Raw genomic sequence first — 13,407 nt, forward strand, 5'->3', positions numbered from 1 at the left:
TCTCATGATGAGCAACTCGAAGAGCCCACATCAGGAGAGGGCAGTGAAGAAAGAACTACATCTTATAATAAACATCCAAGCACTGTCACTAAAAATGAACAAATTCAAAAACAAAATGGATATTATCAAACACGAATGCAGTAAACAACTGGAACTTCTAAATGGAATAGTAAAAAAAAATCCAAACAGATTCTTGCCTTAGAGGAAACAGTAACTAACCTAGATACTAGAGTGACAGAAAATGAACATCAAATGAATTTCTTCTGAAACAAAACACCAGGCTGATTGAGAAACTGGAAGACATTGAAAGTAGATCAAGGAGGAATAACATAAGAATATATGGAATTCCTGAGAAAGAAGAGGGTGCTAACATAATTCAATTTCCTCAATAAGTGGTTTTCATCAGCACTAAACATGCCTGAATCCCTCTCTTTTGGAAATGAGAGTGTTATTGGTCCCTGGCAAATCCAGCTTCATCTCTGAGTTCATCTAACCCCAGGTCTATAATAGTTAGATTTCTTTCCTCGCAAGACAAGGACTTAGTGCTGAAATTAGCTTGGACTAATTCCCCTATCAAGATGGGTGAAAAAAGTTATTTGTTTTGACAATGACTACACCTCTACAGTCATATCCAGAAGAAAGGAGTGTGTTCCTCTAAGTTCTTGAAAAAAGCCAATATTAAAGCCCAAATTCTTTTTCCTGCAAGAATAAAAATCACCTTGCCAGAAAGAGTGAAGATCTTTGATTCCCTACAAGAAGCAGTAGAATTTATCCAAAAGAAGAAAATACTGTCATACATAGAAAAAATGGAATGGTCATCTCAGAGTTTGAAGAGACAGGCAACAAAAAATGGATGGTCTGTGGAAGAAGGAGGAAATTAAACTAAGAAACTAAAGGACAAATTAATAAATTCCTTCTAATTTTAAATGCTTTGTTTTATGAATCATAATATATTTGATTCTGGAAAGTCTCTATGCTGTAAGGTAATGTGAATCATTTTTATTATTAACTTTCTCTTTTCTTTTCTATATCTACTTCTTCTAATTACATATAGTACTAAGTATTAAAATAACTTTCTCTCTCTCTCTTCTTTCTTCCTATTCTTTTATTTTACCAATGTTCCTTTTCTCTCCTTTCCCCATTATAAGTACTTTACATACTTTTCTCTTTTAAATAACTACAAATGATGTATGTCTTCTAATTTTTCGGTAATAGTATAATTTGACTTAATACCAAAGTGCATTTTATCTAGTGGGTCAGTGGTGGGGTAACAAGGTGTTTCTAACTAGATGTTTTAGACTCTTTGTTTAGATACATTTAAACATTAATGCAGTACATTAATGGTGTTTTATAGATAGCTAAATATAATATATATATATATATATATATGTATATGTATGTATGTATATATATATATATATATATATATATATATATATATATATATATGTATATATATATATATATATATATATATACACACACATACACACTAGGTTCCTTTTTTTCTCTCTCTCTCTGGCCTCATTAACTGGTGGGTAAATGACTTGAAATGTTATAATATGATTTCTGATTTGAGGCAGCTGTTGTTACTTCTAAATAGCTGTTTTTATATGAAAGGGTTATTTTTTTTCATGATACTGTTTTGTGAGGAAACTGGTGGTCTGTGTGACTGTTCTCATTGTGGAGAATCATGGCATGCACTGACAAGGCAGCTTGAGTGTTTTTTTTTTTTTTTGCTTTCTGTAAACTCTAAAAGCTTCAAAATCTGAATTTCCCACCAAAATGCTTTTTTCTTCACTAGAGATAACTTCTGTTGTGCATGAGCCTATTTAGATATTTTTTAACAAGTTTATGAAGCTGCACCTTGAGAAAACAACCACGATGACTTCATTTGACGTTTTGAACTTGTTAAATGGTTATACTTAAAATTCTTTTCTCTTGAAATTCTGTTATCCTTCACTAGATACATTAAATGGTAAGTAATTAGTTCTGATAAGTGTTTAACTCCTTTGAAAAATGCCTATCTTTTCTTATAGATGCATACATTCTGCAGATTCAGTGACACTATTAGTAACTAAATGACATCAAGTGAACTAGGAGCTGCATTAGAAAACTCATTATGCATATTAACATCAGACTTATGTGTTATATAACTAAACCTTTAGTAACTAAACAGAGGGTTTTGAGGCCCCCTTTTTCTTTTTTTCCTCTCTCTCTCTCTCCCCCCTTCTTGATGAAAGACGTCAACATAGATATTGTTAATACGTATGAGTAATATGTGTATAATTGCAAAATATAATAGTTATGTTGTAATAAGTATATATATATATATATATATATATATATATATATATATATATATATATTCAAAAGTTCCTTACATGAAAAATGTAAGATAGATAACTGACAAAATGGTTAAATTATTTGATGTTTCTTGAGAAGTCTTGGAAATAATGACAATCTTCTTAACCTTCAGCGTCTTATTATCATATGTGACATATTCATATAGCTTCAGATATGTTGGACACACTCATTGTAATGTATATTTCATGGATTCAGATTTCTTTAGTTGCTTTCATAATGCTTTTCTTTTTTGTTTTTATACTATTCTAAGCAGAGATGGATAATTTGTGTAATTTGGTATTGGAGAGGTGGTGGATGGATGATTTAGTTAAGTTTTTAACTAAGCCAGAAACTTTGTTTCATGTATGTGTTTGTAAATAGTTTTGGGTTTTTGAAAGTAGTGCTTAATACACATTATGCATCCATGATAAGTAAGTTTTCAGTAGATTTCAAGTCAACACGGAAGAAAGGTATTTCATTTGGTAATAACATACACATTATAGTCAATGGCTTATAAATATTTATCATTAAATATTAATGGTTTGAACAATAATGTCAAAAGAGCTAGTTTGCTTAAATATGTCAAAATGCATAAAGCCCAGATCATCTTTTTACAAGAAACCCATCTGTTAAAAAAAGATCTACAAAAATACTGATTCAATGGCTGTACCATTCTGGCTGATTCATGTTTTAAGACTAAGAGAAGAGACACTCTTATTGTATGGAAAAATACTTATACTATGCCAAGAATTATAGATACAATTTCAGATAAAGATGGGATACTAAGCATGGTTATTTTGGAAATCAATAGGAAGTATTATACTTTGATTAATACATACTGGATACCAGGACCGAGTATTAAATATGTTGACGAATATCTGGACCGGATTACTTTAAATGCAAAAGGGGAAATTACAGCAAATTGATTTTAACTGCCTATTATCAGGCAATGATTCTAAAAATGGTAAAATAAAACTAACATCTCAAGCCAAGAAGTTAAATGACTTTACAAACCAGATGAACCTTAAAGATATACATGGTCTAAGAGAACATTATTCCTTATTCTATACTCAGTATTCATATCTGTTTGGTACACAAACACTGATAACGTCTTAGTTTCAAATAATATATACTCTAAAATAAGTGACGTATCTATAATGACTTGTCCACTTTCAGACCATAATGCTATAAACTTTACATTAACTACACATACAGATGATTTAAAATTTCTACAGAGAATTCCTGCTTACATAACTAAGTTAAATGACTTTAGATAATGAATAATGAAGGAAATAGACATGTTTATGAAAACAAATGATAATGGTGAAGTGACTTGATACTATACTATGGGACACCTTTAAAGTTTATATATATGGTAGAATAAAATCTTGGTACCTTAAAAAAGGTACCAAAAAACCTTCTAGTTGCTCTTATCGCACCTAAGAAATATGTAATTTACCTCTTTCTGTCTCTTGATGAGTTTCTCCCCCTCCACTTACTCTCCCAATCCTGTTTTTAATTACCCTGTTCTTCTGTTCCTTACTTATAACTTTGAGATGGGAATTTCCCATATCCTTCTGAAGACTTTCTTCCCACAGTGTTCACAAAAAAAAAAAAAAAAAACAAAGGATTATCTTATCTTATTTTTGTTCTATTCTGTTCCATCAATGTTTGCTAAATTACCTTAAACACTTGTTTTTATCTAGCAACCTATCTGTATCTGAAGTTTAATGTTCTGTAACTGAATTCTTAATACTCTCTGTGTTTAGCTGTTTTAATGTAGAGCTTTTCTCCCCAGGCCTCTATTGAAAATGGACATATATCCAGTTAGACTAGCTCAGTCAACAAATGTAAAATAAAATAAATAAAATAAAAGTGGGACAAATAAATTTTAGACTTACAAAACAACATAGACAAGATAAAAATGGATGCAAAACCAAAATAACAAAGTAGCACATAAAATTACCAAGTTAAATCAAAAATACTTAGAAGTTCTAATTTGAAATTAAAATCTTATGCTATAAATCCCAAATATCTACATAAAATAGCAGTAAGATCCAAAAAAATAAACAATCAAAATCTTATTAATGAGATTAAATATAAAAGTGATGGTTCAGTTAAGAATGCATCTAACTTAATGGGCATATTAAAAGTGTTCAAAAACTACTATAAAGATATAAATAATAACGCACCACTTTTGGACACAGATGGTGTAATAAATACTTTTATTCAAGAAAATATAACTATTACGATGTCAGTGCAACAAAATAACATACTAAATAACAAATAACTAACAGAAGTGAAAGAGCAAATAAAACATTTAAAAGATAATAAAGCTCCAGGACTGGATGGAATAATTCCTGAACTATATAAGATTTTTCCTGAATATATAATAAAGAAAACGATGAGTGACTTTGCTATGCTTAAGCAAAAATGTAAAACACCCCCATCGTGGAAATACTAAATTATCCCCCATATTAAAACAAGGTAAAGACCTTGTGATTCATATAGGCCAATTTCATTACTGAACACTGATTATAAAATTTTCATGAGAATATTAGCTAGTTGGATAAATAAAATATTACCTAATCTAATACATAATGATCAGACAGGGTTCATTTTTCATAGAATAGTGCAAGATAACATTACTAAATTACTATCATTAATAGACATAGCATGCAAATACAAAAAACAACTATTATCAGCCTAGACTTAGAAAAGGCTTTTGATTCTATTAGTTGGTCTTATCTACAAAGAATTCTGATTGGTTTTGAATTCTGCACAGATTTTGTCAACTTATTAATGAAATTTTATAGTGGGGCACAAGCTTATGTGAAAATTGGATCATGTCTAGCCTCACCACTAGAAATCCTCAAGGGAACTAGACAAAGTTGTCTTTTGTCACCGTTATTGTTTGTTCTTTCAATGGAACCTTTTGCTTCATATATCAGAAACAAGAAAAATATAAAAATCTTTCAATTAATAAGAACTATTGTCCTAAGATACAAATATTTGCTGATGTTATGTTATTAATGTTGGGTGATATTGATGGTTCTTTGCATGATGTTATAAATACCTTAAGCAAGTTTGAAAGAATTTCAGGGCTTAAATTTAATCATAATAAATCCAAAACAGTACTAATTAACAAAAAGATCAACAAAAACCTAAGAGAGAATAGCCTGTTTAATTGGGAGAATGATGTATTAGAATATTTGGGTGTCAGTATAAAGAGTACATGGAAAGAGTCTGTTAAACTAAACTACAGTAATTTACTAACCACCATTAGTGAACTAATCAAAAGATGGAATAAAATGTTCTTCACAATGGAGGATAAGCTCACTTTAATTAAAATAATAATTTTACCTAAAATTTAGTTTTATATACAGTCATTGATACTACCCCCTCTCAAAAACTTATTTAAAAAATTAGATTCCATGCTACTTAAATTTTTGTTGTTCCCCTTAAAACCTAGGATTGCATATAAATGGCACATTAGAGCTTGGAACAGTAATGGGATAGCATTCCCTAGCTTAGATTTGTATTCCAAATCAGAATTAATGTAATATTACATTGGATCACACCTACCTATATAGCTGGCTGGAAAACAATACATGAGATTCATATAGCTGATGTCAGAACTATAGAAAATCAATTTAAGAATCAATATGGTATAAGTCAAGTTCATTGGCTTTTACGTGAATTTTGTTTATTTAATAAGAAGTTTAATCATTTTTCTTATGGCATTAATCAAATATTTAATAACTTTAAAAATATAATTAATTGTAATTACAACATTAAACAATTTTTATTTTTTATATTCCCTATAGCATACTCCCCTGATTGTCTAGATTCTTTCAACATCAGTGCGATGCAAAAATTAATGGAAAATAACTTGATATTCTGGCATCAGTTTATTAAAAGTAAGAGTATCAAATCACTAAACTCTCTTTTATGTAGTTTTGATAATAGTCAAGACAGTTGGTTGTTTATACACTCATTATGGCAGTTTATAGAAAACAAAATGAGAGTATCAGTCAACCTAGAGACTGAATCTATACCTAGTTTGATTCAGCTTTTTATTAGGTGTCTTGAAAAGACAGAAAATCAAAAATTAAGTATCTCACCTATCTATAAGATACTAAGAGAATATACTCTAAAGTTTGACTCAGATTTTGGAATTACTATCTAAAGATTAATGGAGAACAAATATCTAATGAATCCAAAAAAATTGTTATTGAAGTTTACGTACAGTGCCTCTTCTTCATTATATTGGAGAGTGTATACATGGACATTTTTTTTCAAATAGAAATTTTATTGATTTTACCATACTCATATATCACAAACAATTGTAGATTAATCATGTACAGTACAATAGAAGAGAACACAAACACTGAACATTATATATAATATATACAGTTGTGCTGCTTGAGAAGAGTAAAATCGCTGTGAATTTACTTAATGTAAGTCTAGATGAAAGAGGATAGGTATAATGACCGCACACACTATATTACTCTTTGGTTAATATTTGAGGAGCAGTTATAGGAGGAGAATTAGTATTAATCTTAAAACTTAGCCACCTTTAACTTGGGATAATATACATGGAAATTTATGAATAGGAGTTTCTGTACTCCACATAAAATAAATCTTACACTCAAAAACAGTGAAAGTAAATGTTGGAAATGTGATGAATTACTAGAGGCCAACTGAGTTCACATGTTCATTGAATGTAGAAATGTTGTTCAGTACTGGAAAGACTTCAGATATTTGTAAATGCTTTATGGTCTGATGACTGTCATATTTCTAATTCACTAATCCTATTCAGTATTCCTATACCTAATGTAATACCTACATCTCAGATTCAGTTACTCTGGTCTATTCTTGCTATTGCCAGAAAAGTTATTACTTTGAACTGGAAAAGTAAACAAGATATGATGTTTAAAGATTTTATTAATTTAGCAAAAGTCATTTGTAAAAAAGAACTGTAAACCATTTGTTATAGAACTCATAACATTACTCATAAAAAATAGCATGACAAAAATTGGAAAACCTTTTTAAACAAATACTGGTAACCTTTCAACTTTTCTTGGATAAAATGATTGTTATCATGGATGAATGTAAATAGTTTTGTTACTGTTTTATTGTATTTGTTATATGTACATTTGCGTATGTTTATAATGAAAAAATAAAAATGTTTTTGAAAAAAAATAAAAGTAAACAAAACTGCACTAGCCACTACTTATCTCCTCCCCACTCTTCTTTATGGTGCTCCCATCCTTACCTCTAAACTTCACAAAAATTAAAACTTGAACAATGTTGCTAAATTTGTAGCACATAGCCCTTTCAGAACCCCCCACTGTATAACACTGAAAAGACTAAATTAGTTCAAACTGCCACATCAACTAACATACACAACTTCTTAGTACCTATAAAATTATCCAGCATCCATCTGCCTGTCGTGCACTAAAAAACATTGTACACAACTATGTTCCCAGTCGATCATTGCATTCCAGTGACCAAAAACTCCTCTCTGTCTACAAACCTAGCAAATCTGCTGGACATTGTCTGTACTCATACAAGGTTGCTAAGATCAGGAACCCCTTACCTGAATCCATCAGGTCTTTACCCTCCCTCCTGTCTTTCAAAACCAGTCTGAAAGACTTCCTAGCTAAAATCTGTCTCTGTTCTTGCTCAAAACCAGGATTAACTACATCCCTAAGTATGAACACGTACCTTTTCATTCCTTATACCTCCTTATTTTCCTTTCTTCACTTATTTCCTTTCTGCTGTCAAATTCTCTTACCTGACTTTCTCTCTAAATATTCTGTAAGCCTGTTTTTCGCTCACTTCATATTGCAATTCATATCTCTATTAGACTAACTTAACTTTAATGTCTCTACAAACTGTATAATGTTTTTCTACATATTAAATGATAGCCATACAGCTTGTATAGATTCTTAACCAATGTTTTTATATTATGTTTAATTTGTTACAATTATTTAAACTGCAGATGTTTTTGTTTTATTTTTGAAGGTAGTAAAATTATTGTTCTTAAAATGTTCTGTAATACTCTGCAGTTTTTCTCCCTGGCCCTCTCCTGAAAATGAGCATCTATTCAGTCGGACTTTCCCAGTAATTAAATATCAACAAGTAAATCATATTTTTCTCCAGCAGAGCATATCAGTCCTTTAACCTTCTTGCTACATGAAGTGGTTCCTTGTAGTGAGTGTAATTTTCATGATTCTTATTAGTTCTTTTAAGTTTTAATAAATCTCTGTCATTGTCATTTACAGAATTAATAGGTGAATTTACTGTTTCCATCATATCTGGTAGAATTAAATTCCAACTTAATACCCTTCTTTTGTATGTTTTCTTTTTAGCAGAAGCTATGACTGGAAAGTTTGCTTCAACTTCATGCACCAGTTTCATTTATAGGTTCATAAGTAGGCACTAGGCTATTGGCCCAAGGGCCTACGCAAGTCTAGCCAGCAAGGTTCCATAGCTTACACCACCCAAAAAATTTATTTTCCTGTGCTACTGTCCAGCAGAGACACAGAAGTGATCCCAGGGGTGTATTTCCTATTTCCCATCCACTCAGCAAGATTTTTCTTGAAGAGTGCTAATGAGGAACTTTGCTTGACATAGATGGGTAGCTTGTTCCAGAGTATAGGAAGTCTCTGGGACAGGAATCTATCCCTCCAGTGTGTCCTGTTTATTGTGGTGACAAAGTTTAGGTACCTAGAGCATGTAACTCGGAGGGATTGGGATTGTTTTAGGTGTAGCGTGTCCAATCGCTCTTGGTTTGACATAGCTTTATATGTTAGGCAGAGATCACCTCGGAGTAGGTGATATGCTACGGAGTAAAGCTGGAGTTTTTTGAGGCGGTCAGTGTAGGGCATTTGTTTGAGGCCAGTAATTCTCTTTGTGAGGTACTTCTTGTGGCCTTTCCAGCTGCTGCAGACGTCTTGTGAGGTACATTCCAATAGGGGCATTGTACTCTATAATGGGTCTTATGAGTGATGAGCAGAGGGGAACAATGACCTCTTTTTTTCTGGATGAGAACCCTTTTATGATGAGGTATGCCACGTAGAAGGACTTCCTGACTACTGTGACAATGTGACTATCAAAGGAGAGACTACTGTCCACCTGGGTCCCAACGTCTGTTATCACGCATTTGGTGTTAAGTAGATTGCTGCCTATGTGGTAGTTCATGGGTACAGAGTTTTTACCAAAGGGGATGACACTGCACTTTTTGGCATTGAGCTTGAGGCCATGGCTCTGACACCAGGCATCTGTCTCAGTGAGGCCCTTCTGTAGGAAGTCCACATCATTTGGGGACTTGACTGCAAACTAGGAGCCATAGTCATCTGCAAACTTAATTAGCCAGAGACCTTCTGTGTTAGCCTGTACTTCAGAGAAGTAGATACCAAACAGGAGAGGTTCCAGGATGGAACCCTGTGGTACTCCACTTGTCACTGCTTTGAGGTCAGATTTGGAGTCTGCAACTTTTACAGTGTGGGTTTTGTCAGTGAGCCAGTTAGCAAACCCATCTTGTGACATAGGGCTGTATACTTTACTCAGTCTCCTTTTAGTGATGGGTATAATATTTTAGCCTATAGGGGACATAGAAGTGCTGGATTTCAGTCATGCCCTTCCTTATTAACAACTACCTCAGGGTATAAGGAAAGGGATTGATTTTGAAATAGCAGGTCTGATTTGCATAATACTAGTTCAGGCAAATGTTCAGATGGAGTTACCTGTATAGAGCACTCTGTTTTTGATGTATATTAAGAATCCACCATAGCTGTTAAGAATAACTTACATGGAAACATCAGAGTTTGTTTTCAGTATTTATACAGGAGGAGGAAGTGCTATCTGGAATACACTGTTCAGTGCGAGTGTCGTGTTCCTTCTTCTCATGAAAATTCTGTCATTCTTAATAATTCAGATTGGAATTTAAGTCATCTAAATAAACACATTTTGACATAAAGTCAAGTCTGTGTTAGCTAGCAGACTCTTATCTTACTTAACAAGTGGCATTAAGCATCTGAAAGGACTGCCTTTTCTTCCAGTACAAAGGATAGGTGTAATCAGGACTGTAGCTAGCTTATCTGGTGACCTGTGCAGTTTCCACAATCTGGTACCCCCCCTTAACTGTAAATTGAGTACATAAAAAGTTCTGTCAGTTTTGATGACAAATGTAAATCTTCCTTTGAAAGCTGGACCAGGCACGTACTCCAGCTAGATACCACACACAAAGCCCTGAAGTCTGACTGCAGATGCAGTAGGGCCATTCATTTCTGAATGCTGGCACTGCACTATCACTCCAGTAATTATTTGCGAATCATGTCCACAGCACCTTGTGCCAGGGGTGGCTGCTGCCTTTGCCCACCCTAGCTGTGCCTGTGTGTAATTGAGCAAATCTGTCCATAGCCAATAAAATAATCAGATTCTACAGAGATGATTTAATGATAAACTGATTGTGTAGCTATGATAGTTTTAAACATGAATAAGTTATAGTGTTTAGCCATAAAGTATAATCATATTAAGTCTATACTTAACAGTGATTCAAGTCTTATATAGAATGGAAGTGTAACACACTTTTAAGTCTTAATCCTTGAATGACAGAGAAATCAGAGCATCTAAAGAATAACTCATTAAGGTGGCAATAAGCACCTATCCAGTTACAAGAAAATCAAATGTAGTACTAGAAAAGCTGTGCACATCTGTCTTCTTTGAGTACGAGTGATATCAGATATTAGCCGTTCAAACATTCCATTTAAACAAGCTATAGAAAAAGTGTCCCCAAAAATAAAATGTAGGAAACCTGAAAACAAAAATCCTAAGTATCCCAGACAGGTGAAAAAAACTGTACAGCCCAAACTATATAATTAACCTCTCAATACTGAGCTTTTAGTTCAAAAAATAACACAATGTGCTAGTTGAAATAAGTCTACAGTGTCTAGTTCTGTCCTGGTATAAGTATGGTGGGGGTGGAGTGTTAGTACCTTATACAGGAGCAGGTATGTATGGATAACTAGTTTTGTAAACAGTAGCAGGCTTGGTGGGAGCACCATGCTTGTTACGTCACTGCTTTAGGGTTTCCTACCCACAGCTACAAACCACAAAAAGTGTCCACAATCAACAACAGTGCACAGCTGAGTATAAAGCACTCCCTAGCTCAGAGAGTTGCTTAAATAGAAGCAGCCCCAGGGGGGAACAGAAAACACATCTCTAATTTCTCGGGAACAGAATGCAAAAGGAAAAAAAAAACATTTAAATATTGAGTAAAACAAAAACACAATTAAAATTTGCATAATCACTCATGATCAGGAGCTTAGAGTAGTGACTTTTAGTATGATATCATGAATGCATGCAGAAGAAATGGGGTTCCTTTGCAGGGTAGCAGAGCTCTCTCTATATGGCAGAGTTGGAAGCTTGCCAGTCAAGGAGGAAACTATAGAGTGGTGTAGTCACTGCCTAGTCATTCTGAGATAAGCCAGTTATGGTAGTTTGGTCAGATTTTGAGGACGTCCCCAGGGCATCTCCCATGGGCCATGTACTAGGCATGACTCATTGGGAGCAGACCTCAGGGCAGACCCAGAACACGTTGGAAGGATTACATTTCTAAACCTGCCTGGGAACATCCAGGGATTTCACAGTATGAGCCGGTGAGTTTTGCTGGATCCAAGGAAGTCTGATCTACTTTGCTTCACTTGCTAACACTGTGACTGTCATCATGACAAGCACATTTATATACATAAACATATTTTTGTAAATATATGTATTTGTATATGTGTGTGTGTATATATTGTTTTTATAAATAAAATCTCTGTTAAAGAAAGATATTTGAAATTCCATGCTAGTACCAAACCTCCTGTCACAGCTGGTATTTTTATTGGATGTTTCCGAGTCTTGCCTTACAATACTGGCTTGCTGAATTGCATCCTTGTCAAAAATAAAATGCTGTCGCTGCCAGTGAAGTGGGTTGCACTCCATGCATGATGAAAAAAACAGTATTCATCACCAGAGAGTGTTAAAAGTGTCCTTAAATGGTGCTTGTTGATGCCATGTTTGCAGTGGCCACGATTGCATTTCATAAGTGTACTGAGAATGCATACAAATACTAAGGCTATTCTCATGTCCATCTTCAGCTCCAACCCTAATGATATTGTTCATTTTATTTTCTGTAGTGAACCAGATCCTGATGGAGGGCAAGACCAGAGGCATTGGTCTGATTCCCAAACCAGCCATTGATGTGATGTCTTGTGAAGTGCTACGGGCCCTTCAGCTCACAGATACTTTCATTGTTCCGATCAGCTATGAGGTACCAAGAAAGGTAAATCTTCACAATTACTCTTAGTATTTGTATAAAAGTCATTTTATGAAGTCAGACATCTTATAAGACACCTTCTGTTTCTAATATTGTGCTTTTTCTTTCTAGTCTCACCAGGAATTCCACACAGACCTTTTCCCTGATACAGCTGGAAACATCCCATCCATGACAGCAGAGGAATGGTGGAATGGAGCCAACAAACAGGTAGGCATGCAGGATCCACTGCCTACATTGTTTTTGGAGAGTGCTTCTTGTTTCTTGGCTTGTCAACAACATAACTGCGTTGAGACAGCCTGGTACATGCAGAAGCTGATGTCATGTAGCTGAACTCTGGGAAATGCAGATCTGAAGGTTACCCAGGAGTGAGACATGGCATACTGACATTCGGAGCAGGTAGGGACACACTAGCAGAGCAGGAATGTCGCCTTCTTTGTGGTTGCACCGACAGATTGTTTTTACCAGGCAGAATTCTCATATGATATTAATTAATGCACTTTATTTCCGTTATGGAGTATTTGTGAATTTTTAAGGCAGAAATCATACAACCATACCAGAATCATAACAATTGATTTTTTTCTCTGGCTTGGAATGCATGCATGGTAGACATATGATTCTATAATGTTAAGAATAAAGAAGAATGATATGATATGATAATAATATAAAGCAGTACAATGTAGTATATAATATATAATACAGTACAGTAAAATATATTACAGTACAATATAATT

The 13,407-nt window shown here is 33.7% G+C and overlaps 1 protein-coding gene across 1 annotated transcript in view; it reads left to right on the forward strand.

Annotated features, from left to right (window-relative positions):
- The window catches only part of LOC122816501 (coronin-7-like), a 3,324,782-nt gene that overhangs the window by 2,999,190 nt on the left and 312,185 nt on the right, over nucleotides 1–13,407 (forward strand). The window contains exons 12-13 of the mRNA XM_044089332.1: nucleotides 12,537–12,682; nucleotides 12,788–12,883. Coding sequence (XP_043945267.1) covers nucleotides 12,537–12,682; nucleotides 12,788–12,883 — 242 coding nt within the window. The remainder of the gene's footprint in view (nucleotides 1–12,536; nucleotides 12,683–12,787; nucleotides 12,884–13,407) is intronic.

Source organism: Protopterus annectens, chromosome 12.part0, assembly GCF_019279795.1.
Source record: "Protopterus annectens isolate FY-2018-M chromosome 12.part0, PAN1.0, whole genome shotgun sequence".
Classification (NCBI taxonomy): Eukaryota; Metazoa; Chordata; order Ceratodontiformes; family Protopteridae; genus Protopterus; species Protopterus annectens.